The sequence below is a fragment of the Danio rerio genome, chromosome 8 (assembly GCF_052040795.2).
Source record: "Danio rerio strain M-AB ecotype USA chromosome 8, GRCz13ab, whole genome shotgun sequence".
Classification (NCBI taxonomy): Eukaryota; Metazoa; Chordata; class Actinopteri; order Cypriniformes; family Danionidae; genus Danio; species Danio rerio.
Window position 1 is genome coordinate 56,040,653 of NC_141028.1, and position 14,293 is coordinate 56,054,945.

Sequence of the window (14,293 nt, forward strand, 5' to 3'; positions counted from 1 at the left end):
ATACAAACTATTTTTCTAATAATAAATCGAAAATTAGTCCATTCTCAATTACAGCGCAGAAAATATTATTTATATTTATTATTTATATTATTTATAAAATAAAAAGAAAGAAAGAAAAAGAAAGGAAAGAAAGGAAAAGAAAAAGAAAGAAAGAAAGAAAGAAAGAAAGAAAGAAAGAAAGAAAGAACAAAAGGTAATGATATTGTAAGGTTTAAAATCAAATTAATAAGGGATGTCTAGATTTGATTACATGATCAGAAATCGGGCCCGTTCAAGTTGTTTCGGACTCGATCAGAATCAAACATTACTTTCCGATCAGGACTCGAATATATATGTGTATATACAAATTCTCATTATTTTTTAACACATCTATAGTTATTCAGTGGCAAAGAGTAAAACTTCTTTCTTGACTTTACACAGAAAGAGCAACGCATGGGGTATGGCATCATTTTGTTGAAGAGTTGGTTAAATACCGGCAAAGTAGAATACAAGCAGCTTGAAGAGGAAAGCGTGAGTATGTCTGGCGTCTTGAGGTATTATAAAGCTGATGACGACAACATTGCCATAGCAAACTGTGAGATCTGTAAACTTGGGATTGCCTGCCGGCTATTTTAAGTTGATTTGCTTTTTGTTTTATATTAGATTTTTTTTATATTTACTGTTGCCCTAAAGTCCAAAAGTGAAGAATTTATGTTATTTTTTACTTGATTGTTCAAGCTACCTCACAGAAGTGCTCTGCTGGTTAAAGTTGTTGAATGTTAAAATTAGGTGAATTAAATAAAAATAAGAAACACACTGGAAATGCTTCTTCGCTCTTCTTTCTTCTTTTTTTTATGTATTATAGAAGTATCGGATCGGGTTTCGGTATCGGTTGATACTCAAAATCAAATTAATTGACCTCGGCAAAAACACCTGATCAGGACATCCCTAAAATTAATACATATTAAACCTCTTTAACTATATTTAAAGTACAGTATATACTCAGGAGTGACTGATATTTATTGGTTTACACTGAGTCAGTTCTAACGTTCATTTTCAAACTATGGTCCCTATTATAGACCCGACGTAATAAGGCACAGACCATCATCATTTTTACGTTTTGTACCAAACTGTTTAAATAGCAAATGCATTCATGCTGCTTTGTGGACTTATGGGTGTGCTGGTCTGAAAAGGAAGTGTGTTAAGGTGCATTGTTGGCGTGTTGCTATTTTGAGGAACTAAAATAGACTGCGCCATTGACCGACTAAAAGCTGGTCTAAAGTCAAGCGCAGAGCACAGAAGTTATGCGCCTATGCAGGTTCAAACAATAATACATTGCCTAATACACGCAGGATGTACAGCAATACTCAAATATCTTTACATATGAAACAAAATTAAAGGATTAAAATGTTACAAAAACAATTACTACAAAAATAAACCTCTGCCTCCATGCCTTCTTCACCTCGGGGGGATTTTTTCAGTTGACTCATGACAATTTGCATTTGTATGATGTTATTATTAGTAGTATTATTCATCATTTATATTTGTTTTATTAAAAACAAGTTTAGATTTGTTCACCAGTCGAGTTTTGGGTATGTCTGCATCACCATATGGGGCATAAACAGGACGTGTGTTCAGATATAACTCAGTTTTCTGACCACACTTCGCTATTATTGTTCATTTATTAGTTTGCTGGAAACAACTGAACAAACGAAATTAAATATGTAGGCTAATGGATGTCTTCAGTGGAGTGAGTTCCCACCGTTTCCTTACTCCATGAAAGTAAAGGAGTAAAGAGTAAACCAAAGTAAAGAGAAAGTAAAGAGGCTGAAAGGAGGGGGCTCATATTTTATCCTCGAACTGCAGATGGTCTGTTTATCTGTTTACAGTTTAATGTGACAGATGAAAAAAGACGCTCACTTGTCCATCTCCACTTCAGTTTCCCACTCCAGCAGAGGAACTCCTTTCAGGTGAATGTGAATATCATATATTCCCTTATTAAAGAAATCTCCTGTCCATTTGGCCACCTGATAAAACATAACACCAATTAGAAATGCATATTTCACCGTCAAGTACACACTCACCAGCTACTTTATTAGGCACCGGGTTGGACACCTTTTTGCCATCAGAACTGCCTTAACTCTTCATGGCACAGATTCAACAAGGTACTGGAAATATTCCCATATTGACATGATAGCATCACACAGTTGCTGTAGATTTGTCGGCTGCACATTAATGATGCGAATCTCCCATTCCACCATATCCTAAAGGTGCTCTATTGGATTGAGTTCTGGTGACTGTGGAGGCCATTTGAGTACAGTAAACTCATTGTCATGTTCAAGAAAGGATGGATCCATGCTTTCATGATGTTGATGCCAAACTCTGACCCGACCATCCGAATGTTGCAGCAGAAATAAAGACTCATCAGATCAGGCAAAGTTTTTCCATTCTTCTATTCTACAATTTTGGTGAGCCTGTGTAAATTGTAGCCTCAGTTTCCTGTTCTTAGCTGACAGGAGTGGCACCTGGTGTGGTCTTCTGCTGCTGTAGCCCATCCGCCTCAAGGTTGGACATGTTGTGCGTTCAGAGATGCTCTTCTGCAGACCTCGGTTGTAACGAGTGGTTATTTAGGTTAGGTTACTGTTGTTGCCTTTGTATCAGCTCAAAACAGTCTGGCCATTCTCCTCTGACATCAACAAAGCATATGTGCCCACAGAACTGCCACTCACTGGATATTGTTTCTTTTTCTGACCTTTCTCTGTAAACCCTAGAGATAGTTGTTTGTAAAAATCCTAGTAGATCAGAAGTTTCTGAAATACTCAGACCAGCCCATCTGGCAGCAACAACCATGCCACGTTCAAAGTCACTTAAATTACCTTTCTTCCACATTTTGATGCTCGGTTTGAACTGCACCAGATCGTCTTGACCATGTCTACATGCCTAAATGCATTGAGTTGCTGCCATGTGATTGGCTGATTAGAAATTTGCGTTAATGAGCAGTTAGACAGGTGTACCTAATAAAGTGGCCGGTGAGTGTGAGACCTTATTGGTAACTTTTTAATAATATTATATCAAACATCATACAAAGTACAAATATTTAAATATCTTCTGGAACCTTCTTTACTTGTAGCTTTTAATTATAGTATCATAAGAAAACGTCAATAAAGGAAACACAATGTTGACACAAATTACCCCCTCTAAAGTAATTAATACTATGCAAATCCCCTAAATGAAGATTTCCCATACATATAAACATTTTTTAAAATGTTATTACAAGGATTACTGTTTTCCTACCATTAGTGTTATCATGATGGGAAGTCCATAAGTGATCTCGTTGGTTGATTCGATTAAGATGACTGTCAGGCTGATGGTCATTCTGACCACACCTCCGAGGAATGCAGCTGCTCCAATCAAGGCAAAGGTCCCCGAATAGATTTGCATGTGGAAGTTTCTGCAATTAAACAACATTTTAAGAGTAAGGGAAAATACTTTAATAGAAAAAAAACTTGATGGCTGCATTCGAATCACTGCTCAATGAAGCTTCAAAATTGTTATAAATCATTTGTTTTGGAACAAGTATCTAATTTAAGTATGATGTGATGTCAAAAAAAAAGATTCAGTTATTTAGGCAGAAGTAACAAACTGCAAGCTTTGGAGGTTTATTAGAGGTTTTGGAGCACACTAGCTTAAAGATATGCTTAGGACTAACATGTAACTGATATTAACATCTAAAAAAACAATATTTTAACTTCATGGGGACCTAAAAAATTCAAAGGTTGAGTAGTTTTAAGTAGTTCTAAGCTTTAAGTATCTTTAAGTTTAAAAGAAGCTTTATGTGTAAAAGTAGTTTTAAGTAGTTCTAAGTTTTAATTAGCTTTAAATTTAAAAGCTGTTTTAGGTAGTTTTAAGTAGCTTAAAATTGAAAAGGTTTATGTTTAAAACAGTTTAGGTAGCTTAAAACTTTAAACTACATTTAAACTTGAAGTAGTTCTACGATTTAAGTTTAAAGTTTAAAAGGTTTTAGTTTAAAACAGTTTTAAGTTGCATTAAGTTTACCAGTAGTTTTAAGTAGTTCTAAGTTTTAAGTAGCTTCAAGTTTTAAAGTAGTTTTATGTTTAAAAGTATTTAAGTAGTTCTAATTTTTAAGTAGCTTAAAGTTTAAATAGTCAAGTAGTTAAAATTTAAGCTTTAAGTTATTTAATGTTTAAAAGGTTTGAGTTTAAAACAGTTTTAAGTAGCTTCAAGTTTAACAGTAGTTCTAAGTTTTAGGTAGCTTCAAGTTTAACACTTGTTTAAAGTTTTAAGTATTTCTAAGTACCTTAAAGATTAATAAATGATTTTAATTTCCTTTTTGGCTTAGTCCTTTTATTAATCAGGGGTCACCACAGCGGAATGAACCGCCAACTTATCCGCATGTTTTACACAGCGGATGCCCTTCCAGCTACAACCCATCACTGGGAAACACCTACACACATACACTATAGACAATTTAGCTTACCCAATTCACCTATAGCGCATGTCTTTGGACTTGTGGGAGAAACCGGAGCACCCTGAGGAAACCCACACTAACACAAGGAGAACATGCAAACTGTTGGCGATCTGCTGTGAGGCGATCGTGCTACCCACTGCATCACTGTGATGCCCTAAGATTAAAATCACTGAACAGATTTAATTGGTTTTACCTGATTGTTTACATTTGTAGCATGAAAAGAAATTATAGTAATTAATAATCTCTTGTTGGCCTGTTTAGCAGAGCCCACAATAGATATGTGCATTTATATGTTAAGCTTTCAAATCAAAGTTTACGAAATAAAAAAATAAATAAAAAATGAATGCGGGTTTTGTTTTTTTATGGTGCTTTGTTTCTCCCATCACTTTCGTCAAATCGTGCCATCATTAGTACCACTAATGACATTGTTAACAGGAATTCATCTTACATTTTTAGGACATTGGCTAAAAGGCGTCCCAGTGAAGCTCCGCAGAGAAGTGAAGGGACAAACAGACCACTCGGGACGGACACGCCATACGTCCAGCAGCTCAGGAAAAAATACAGCACAAAGAACAGGGAGAGCGTGACCGGACTAAAAGTAGCTGTGGGGATAAAACAGACAAGGAGGAAGAAAAGAGAAGTGTTAACTTGATTTCTGCAGAGAACACACTGCAAAAAATGCTTTTCTTAAATGTTTTGGCTTGTTTCAAGTCCTAATATCTAAACCTTCTTATATCAAGAAGCATTTTCTAGGCCAGCAAAACATCTTCTTGTTTTCGGAAATAATATGCCAAAATCAAGTACGTTTTTCTTTAAAACAAGCAAAAAAATCTGACAGTAGGGTGAGCAAAATAATCTTGTTTTTCCTTTCTACATAAGATAATTTTCTTACCCCATTGGTAGATTATTTTGCTCGTTTATAGGAAAAACTCACTTTATTTTGACATATTTTGGCAGCATTGAAGAGGTCGGGGTGTATATTCATTCAATAAAATGTCAATGTCAATTTGGATTGAAATGATTGAAATGATTATTGTTTCACACACTTTCTTCTTGTTGTATAAAATAAAGCACACGTCTTTCCCTTACGGCAGTGTGGTTTTGCCCGTTTAAAAAAAGTTGTGGAAGCACACGATTACTGCTTTTATTTATTTTTAACCAATTGATACTAATACATTATTATTATTTACATATTTAAATTAGAAATTAGATTTGCTTACTGCTCGTTAGAGTAGGCTGTGTGTGTCAGAGAAGCAAGTGATTAAACTATACCTGTCAACATTGGGATATAAAAACACGAGATATGCCCCCAACAACCGTTACAAGTATGGGGAGGAAAATAACCTCAAATGATAGAATACGTAACAAACATTAGAAAAATGAAAATAAAATAAAAAGTTTAGCCTATTAAAATCAATTTCCTGATCGCATCGTTGTTATTGTAAGCGTCACAGGTTTAAAAGTGCGTTCATTTTTTATACTTGAATTATTCAGCGATTCCTCTGCGTACCACTAGAAGGAAGCCTGTATACCACTTGTGGTACATGTACCACAGTTTGAGAACCACTGGCTTAGAGAGATACGTCACCAGTAGGGTTGTAACAATATACCAGTATGACGGTCTACCACGATTTGAACGTGCACGATTATCATACCATGAACAATTGCATATCAACGGTTTTAACCCTTAAAGACTGAGACAGCCGCCCGCGGCTAAAAATAAGTATTGCTCTTAAATATTTAATAACTTTTGATCCGCTGATCCGATTCATACAATTCAAAGATTGGCATAAAGAAGAGAGTCTCAGCTTTCCATAACATTCGCGGACTTTCAGAGGCTCCGGAATCAGTGCGTTTACGTCATCAAAATTTGACAACGCTGATTTGACAAAGAAACGCTCGTCACTGTGTCTCCGGACAAACCAGACATGATATATTGATGCATTGTCCCTCCTCCATGCCCAGATTGGTTCAAACTCGCTATATCACAACCAATAAGCATAGGTTTCGCTTTTGTTTGTGGAGCAACAATGAGCTTTTTGAACAACACGGAATAAGAGATAGGCATACATTCAAAACGCAAAAAAAAAGTTTTGCATGAAATAATTCTCATACTAAGTTCTTTTACATGCACAGCAGCACAGAAACATGACAGAACAGTGACATAGCAAAGACGAACTGCTGCTCTTGCTGTTTTCAAAAGACGCAAATGAAGGTGCAGCTGTTTGTCTGCATTGCAGACAACCATATCCAAATCCATATCCACAGACAACCATATCCATGCTGGCACATAAAACCTAAGGATGTTCCATATTGAATCTAGTTTAGTTATGTAACTATTTATAGTATAGTAAATATTTATATCTATTTTTTTACTGAGGATTTGCACCATGTTTATTTGGACTTTATTTGGACTTTGACACATTATTTATTATTTTATTATTTTTTTATTTGTTCATTGTAAGTGGTGTTGTTTATAGTAACTGAAAATATTTTATTTGGAAAAAGTCAAATTTGCTTCACTGTTCTATTATTTTGTAACATTTGTAACATACCGTATACCGCGAAACCGTCAAACCGTGGTATTGTTTTAGACGATTATCATACTGTAAAAAATTCATACCGTTACAACCCTAGTCACCAGCACGTACACAAGCGGAAGAATGAAAACAAAGGAAGCGCCATTTTTAAATACACAGCCAAGTACATCGTATTAATATATACATATAATAACAAGCCATGGTCGACCCGAGCTTGAACCAACCTTATCGTCGTCTTTGCAAACAGCCACAAAGCCAAGAGCACAAGCAGAATCTATCCTGTTCCCCGTAGTTTTTTACAAAATCGTCTAAAGCGTGAGCGGTTTTGCTTTCTCGAGTGCCTTCGCCGCACGTCTATTTGTGTATAAAGCATCTGTTTTGTGAGAAGAACTTCTCATATGATATGTGAACAACCCGTACTGCTTTACTGTAGACATTTTCTCAAGTGTGAATGACGTAGACTGAAACTTTCTGTTGTATACCATTGAAACGGTTTTGGCAGTGGAAATGCAAGCCTGATATAGGTGACCTGTACCGACCCGTACTGTACTGTACCATTAAACTAAAGTGGGTCACACTGTACAATAAGGTTCATTAGTTATGTTAAGTAATGCATTTACTAACATGAACAAACAATGAACAATACATTTACTTCAATATTTATTCATGTTATTAAACGTTAGATAATGAAAATACAGTTGTTCATTGTTAGTTCATGTAAACTCATGGTGCATTAACTAATGTTAACAAGCATGGACTTGAATGTTAATAATGCATTAGTAAATGTTCAATTATGAATAATAAATGCTGTACATGTGTTGTTCATGATTAGTTCATGTTAGTAAATGCATTAACTACTGAACCTTATTGTAAAGTGTTACCCTAAAGTGCAATACTGAAATTCCTTAAATGCCTAGAGAAAGTATAGGCTGATGGAAAAAACAGCAGGGTTGCTAAAGCAAAGCACTTATACATCACTTATACTAAATAAAGCTCATACAGTACACTGATGCATAGGATGTTTTTACCATTCTGATGAAAGAGCTGGTGAATTGCCACTTCTTGAGGGTTGAAGAAAAGGGTTGCCATGTCATTATACGTGTTGTTGTAACAGAAGAATCGGCGTATGGTTGAGTTGACCTCTTCATTTACAGACCCCTACAAAACACACCATTACTGCACCTACAGTATACAGCAACTGATGAATACTGCAAAGTAAAAAAGGTAACACTTTACAATAATGTTGTATTAGCTAATGTTAATTGAATTAATGGGCCATATTGCAAAAAAAAAAAAAAATTAGCACGATATCATGTTTTATATCATTAAATATTTTCATATATCGAATATTTTTAACAATATATAGAAATATTAGCATTTTTTTATTTAACCACTTAATTTTAATTTAAAAACATTACTAAGGCAAATAGTTTTTATAGTAAAAAAACAAAAAAATTAAACAAAATATCTGATCTCTTTGTAATAAAATGAATATAAGTGTTACATAGACTCTTAAACTTGACAAATAAAATATTACAAAGTGTGTGCAATGGTAAAGATAGATGTAAACTCTGTAAATAGTATAATAGTCTGTTCTTTAGACCAGAACAAAGCTGGTCTATTGCCCAGCGCAGAGCGCGTTAGTTGTGCGCCTCGCTTACACACTGCTCAATACACACAAGATGTAGTGCGCAAATATCTTTACATATGAAAAAGAGTTAAAATATTAAGGATATATATAGGATATAAATAAAAAGGACTAAAATATTACAAAACTTCTAGCCTATATAAATATAAAAACCCCTGCCTTCATGCCTTCTTCATCTCGGGAGGCTTTTTCAGTTCATTCAGTTTGCTTTTGTATATTGTTATTAATATTAGCAGTATTATTTATTATATCCATATTTATATTTGTTTTATTAAAAAAAGCTTAGATTTGCCCACCTGTCAGGTTTTAGACCATATGGGGCACAGCATGTGTATTAGGATATAACTCAGGTTTTTGAGCACACTTCATATTATTGTTCATTTATTCGTTTGCTGTAAATTAGAACTGAATTTATAAATAGTTTTGAAACAAATATGTGAGCTTAACAAACTAAATTAATTATTTATAGGCTTATTGATGTCTGTGCATACAAGGTTTCCCTATCCACGAGAGCGAAAGTGGAAGTTAATAATTTGTCTCTCATTCTCGCTCTGTAGATGCTCTGTTTAACTGTTTTCTTGCCAGTGAAATGCTCAGTTTTTCCACTTACACTTACTTTACGTCATGTAAATAACAAATTTGCCATGGCGCGACGCAGCTGGCTCTTAAAGGGAATGAGAGATGAGACTCTGATTGGTTTATTCTAAAAACACATATCAAGGCTCAACAATAAGGACTGCCCAGTGGCCCAGGGCCAGCTTGAGAGACACTTGGGACAGTAGACCGGATCATTACTGGCCCGATTGGGACAGTGCTGCCTTGTCACTAACATTTAATTTGTCTGTGACTATTTGTCAATTGAGTTTGTGCTTTTAAGTTTTTAAACACTACCTTCTCTGTTATGTCGTAAACACCATATTGCTTTCCAGTTCCTCTTATTGGATTGACCATGATATTTTTTTTCTGTAACCTGGTAAAAACCAGTCCAGCGAAGAAACGGCAACATGGAGGCAACATCAAATTATAAGGCTAAAAGAAAATGTCTGTTTCTAACGTCTTGGAAGTAGACATTTACGTCTGACTAACAGAACAAAATAAAAATGTGATATTTTGCACAGTTTGCGGCCAGTTTGACAAGTCAGCCACCTTTTTTTAACATTTTCTGTACTGCTCTTTTTGTTTGCATAACACTTTTATTTACAATTTATTTTAAATATTAAAATTCTAGATTCACAGACTTTATTTTTGACACATTATTTAAAATGTGGCAAAAAAATTGCTATTAACTTCCTTTTTTTTTTGGTGGGGCCAGTGAAAATTTTGGCAGGGCAAGTAAAAATCTGAACCACTTGCCCGATCGGACCAGTAGAAAAAATCCATAGCGTTGAACCCTGCATATATAATTCATTAAGAAAATAAACTCAACCCTTTTAGACCATGCACCACGGTGCAAAGCAGATTTTCCCGTCCTTATATTAGCAAAAGAGGATTCTGACACGTCCTGAAGCGTTGGCGCCCTGCGCTTTGCGCATGGACTGTCAAAATAGAGCCCTTTAACTTATTGAACCAATGCAGTATGTGATGGCACTTTTTAGAGAAAGTAAAGAAGCAGATGTCAGTCTGACCTGTGTTGAAGTGTTGTTATTCACGTTGGAGACCAAATCTCGACACTCTCCCAGAGTCATTGAAGACATGAAGATCACTAGTGTGGTCACCATACATACCAACAGACTCTCCAACACCCTGCCAAAAATAAAAGAAATTAGGTCGTATCCGATTAATTCAATTTTAAAAGTATTTTCTGTGTAGTTTTATTCAGTATAAGATGTTTCTCAAGTACCTGATGAATCTTGCTTTGGGATGGACGTTTCTCATGCGGTATTTGGCAAGCCGTTTGTTGATGCAGTTGAACAGAGCACCGAGCAGACCTCCTGCCACCCCCATCAACACAAAAAATGCCAGGTCTACTGCTGTCCACAAATGACAGGCCTTATCTCCATCTGGACACTGCAGACAGCAAAGATAAACAATAGAGGCATGTATATTTACAACCTGCTTTAGTTTGTTCAGATGTTCAGATGCGAAAGCTGCTAAACGTCACTTCCGCCAAAAATTAGCTAATGGCATTGAGCGAATGTTTTAGGCACGTAGCACATGTTTAACAGATATATTTGCTTCAAATCATCCAAATCCCAGCGTCAGCGCATTCAGAAGTAACAGTTTGTTTCCAAAAGCTTCTAAACGCCATTTGCCTTTGACAGAAAAAGCCGCTATGTCCACAGAACCCATCAGAAGACATGAATCAAAATATATGTTTTTAATGTAACTGTGCGCTGATACGCCGTCTTTTATGAGGGGCTTTTTTTCTGCTTCAGATTTGGATTTTAAAAGATGGGGGGCTACTGACGCAGGTGGGCTAATAATTCTGACTTCAACTGTATGTGCTTAGAAGCCAGGATTTGTAGCTGCATTTAAAAACCACTTACTAACATCTATTAATGAAAAGTTAATGCTTAACATATAATGATTTAACTATTTGTTAATGCTTAATAAATGATTTATAGGGCCCTATCATACACCCGGCGCAGTGTGGCGCGGCGCAATAGTCTTTTGGTAGTTTCAGCTTGGCGCAAGAGTCGTTTTGAGGCGTTGCGCTACGCTGTTTAAATAGCAAATGCATTAGCACTCATACCCATAGGCGTTCTGGTCTAAAAAGAAAGGCGTTCTGAGGCGCACTGCTGGCGCGTCACTATTTTGAGAAACTATAATAGATTTTTCATTAGACCAAAACAAACCCGGTCTAAACTCCGGCGCAGAGTTGCGCCTCGCTTACACACTGCTTAATACGCAAAAGAGAGCAATAGACAAATATCTTTACATATGAAAAAAAATTTAATATTAAGGATATATATAGGATATATTAAGAATAGATATAGGATATAAATATAAAGGATTAAAATATTACAAAACATATTATTTTCTAGCCTACATAAATATGAAAAAATCACTGCTTTTATGTCTTCTTCATCTCGGGAGGCTTTTTCAGTTCATTCATAACAATTTGCTTTTGTATAATGTTATTATTATTATTAGCAGTATTATTTATTATATCCATATTTATATTTGTTTTATTAAAAACAAGCTTAGATTTGCCCACCTGTCAGGTTTTAGACCATATAGGGCATGGCAGGTGTATTTGGAAATAACTCAGTATTTTGACCACACTTGGTCATTATTGTTTATTTATTCATTTGCTAGAAATTAGAACTGAATTTAGAAATAGTTTTGAAACAAATCTTTGTGCTTGACAATCGAAATTAATTATTTATAGGCTAATTGATGTCTGTGCGTAAAGGTTTCCCTATCCAAGAGCGAATGTGAAAGTAGTTCCATTATCTCTCTTTCTCAAGCAGTAGATGCTCTGTTTAACAATTTTCTGATAAAAAAACTGTTAACTGTTTGCTTGTGAAATGCTCATTTTTTCCACTTAGACTTACTTTGCGTCTTGTAAATAGCGAATGCGCTCTTGGCGCGACGCAGCTGGGTCTTAAAGGGAATGGAAGATGAGACTCTAATTGGTTTATTCTCAAAACACACCTATAACTCATTAAGAAAATAAACTCAACCCTTTTAGCCCATGCGCCTTAGCGCAAAGCAGGTTTTCCCGTCCGTAAATTAGCAAAAATGCGTTCTGACACGCCCTGAAAGAGTTTGCGCCCTGCGTTTTGCGCTCTGCGCATGGACCGTCAAAATAGAGCCCATAGTGTGTAAGTGTTACCAAAACTTTGCACAAATTTAGGTGGATTGAACATATAACAATTAAGTTGACTTTGTTGATTCCGCTCATTTTAAATGAGTCGTTTGAACAAGCAGTAAAAGTCATTTTTGAGTGTGTGTATCATTACAACCAGCTAATTTACATAATTTAAATACGTTTTTATGTTTTAATCACCTTGAACTCTCCGAAGTTGAGTAGGCCGGGCAGCTGGAATGACCCCCATTTACTGAAGTTGATCCCAGAACGAAAGAAGTTGAGTGTAAAAGTGGCAGACATGGAGCAGAACAACTTTAAGACAAAAGAGAGACGACGCATTAAGGTTCAGTTGCATTTTCTGTGTACAAACTAAATGCTGCCAACATTCACATACCACTTTCCATGTGAGAGCCTGGTTCCAGAAGGACGACCCCTCCTCCAGACTGAAGAGCGTGCCCCCTATTGGTGCCCCGAAGGCAGCTGCAACTCCTGCTGCTGCCCCCGCAGAGACAAAATCCCTTTTGTCCCTTAAAAGACAAACATTACACATCACTTTACAAATTCTAAATTTTCCCATTCACCTACACACATCTATAGTGCTGTGTTTGTTTCAGCAGAGCACAATACTCTAAAGATATCAAATAAATGATCATATCAATATATTTAAATAAATAAAAATATAACATCATCATATATATATATATATATATATAACATAATTGTGATAATATTGTGAAAGTTTTTTTTATTTAGCTTTTGCTGTTACTAAATGTGTTTTTTGCCATTTCATTTGTTTATCCACTGTACCTGTAGAATCTATTATTTTGTAAAATTATTAATAATGTCTAAACATTGATGATTTGTAAAATGTTCATTTTTATTTTGCTTTAGTTATTTAAGTTAGACTTTAACTAAATTAAAAGGGAAACATTTCCTTAGCAGCTACCAGAAATATAGAAAGTTTCTACTGGATTATTGAATTATTACCATTGTATACATATCACGTACTGCAAATTTTCCTACAAAACAATTTATGTACGTATGTATTTATTTTTCAGTTTATGTATTTATTTTTTTATCTCTTTAATTGTCTGTTTGTTTGTTTGTTTATGCATGTATTTACTTATTTATTTGTCTGTTTAAGCATTTTTATCTTTTTGATTTTTGTTTTTTATTTATTTATTTGTTTAACTTTTCATTTAATAATATTTTTATTTATTTATTTATTTATGTATTTATTTAATGAATTCATGTATGGGTTTTTCTGTTTATTCATTTATTATTTTTCTGTTTTTTAATTTTTATTTGTTCAATTATCTGTTTGTTTTTTTGCTTTTTATTTATTTGTTTAACTTTATTTAATTGTCTGTTTTATTGATTTATTTGTCAGTTTAATTATTTACTTATCTGTTTGTTTACGTATTTATTTATTCTAATTAAGCATTTAAATATATTAAGTGTAATACTAGCAAAATAACTAGTAAAATATTATGTAGTGTCATCGGGCAAAAACAAATGAGATCATCATCTCATTTCACAAGTGACCTTGAGTTCAACAGTTGATTTTTAGCATCCCACGCCTTTGTCTTTGTTTATGTATTTATTTATTTGTCTGTTTGTTTATTTTTTGATTTATGTATTTATTTATTAGTTTAATTTTTCTGCTTTATTATTAATCTCTTCATTTATTTGTCTGTTTGTTTATTTGTGTATTTACAGTATTTATTCTAATTAAGCATTTAAATTTCTTTTTTAGTGTAATACAAGCAAAATAACTACTAAAACAGCATGTACTGTCATCAGGGCAAAGATAAATGAGATTATTATCTCATTGTACAAGTGACCTTGAGTTAAACAGTTGAGTTTTACCACTTTTGAATCTG

General features: G+C 34.5%; 1 protein-coding gene and 2 long non-coding RNA genes across 6 annotated transcripts in view; 2 read left to right on the forward strand and 1 right to left on the reverse strand.

Annotated features, from left to right (window-relative positions):
- Positions 1-14,293, reverse strand: part of clcn6 (Cl-/H+ antiporter 6) — a 43,409-nt gene that overhangs the window by 20,420 nt on the left and 8,696 nt on the right. For all 4 annotated transcript variants that reach the window (XM_087265416.1, XM_087265418.1, XM_087265417.1 and 1 more), the window contains exons 10-17: positions 12,805-12,937; positions 12,609-12,722; positions 10,497-10,663; positions 10,282-10,399; positions 8,037-8,166; positions 4,917-5,070; positions 3,274-3,430; positions 1,900-2,006 (exon numbers count right to left, since the gene is read on the reverse strand). In XM_087265416.1, coding sequence (XP_087121542.1) covers positions 1,900-2,006; positions 3,274-3,430; positions 4,917-5,070; positions 8,037-8,166; positions 10,282-10,399; positions 10,497-10,663; positions 12,609-12,722; positions 12,805-12,937 — 1,080 coding nt within the window. The remainder of the gene's footprint in view (positions 1-1,899; positions 2,007-3,273; positions 3,431-4,916; positions 5,071-8,036; positions 8,167-10,281; positions 10,400-10,496; positions 10,664-12,608; positions 12,723-12,804; positions 12,938-14,293) is intronic.
- On the forward strand, positions 659-5,977 carry LOC141375940 (uncharacterized). The gene is made up of 3 exons (XR_015498552.1): positions 659-2,591; positions 2,820-4,213; positions 4,249-5,977. It is a non-coding gene; the product is annotated as an uncharacterized LOC141375940 (long non-coding RNA).
- The window catches only part of LOC147842870 (uncharacterized), a 469,436-nt gene continuing 462,090 nt past the window's right edge, over positions 6,948-14,293 (forward strand). The window contains exon 1 of the long non-coding RNA XR_015498564.1: positions 6,948-7,104. This is a non-coding gene — a long non-coding RNA (uncharacterized LOC147842870). The remainder of the gene's footprint in view (positions 7,105-14,293) is intronic.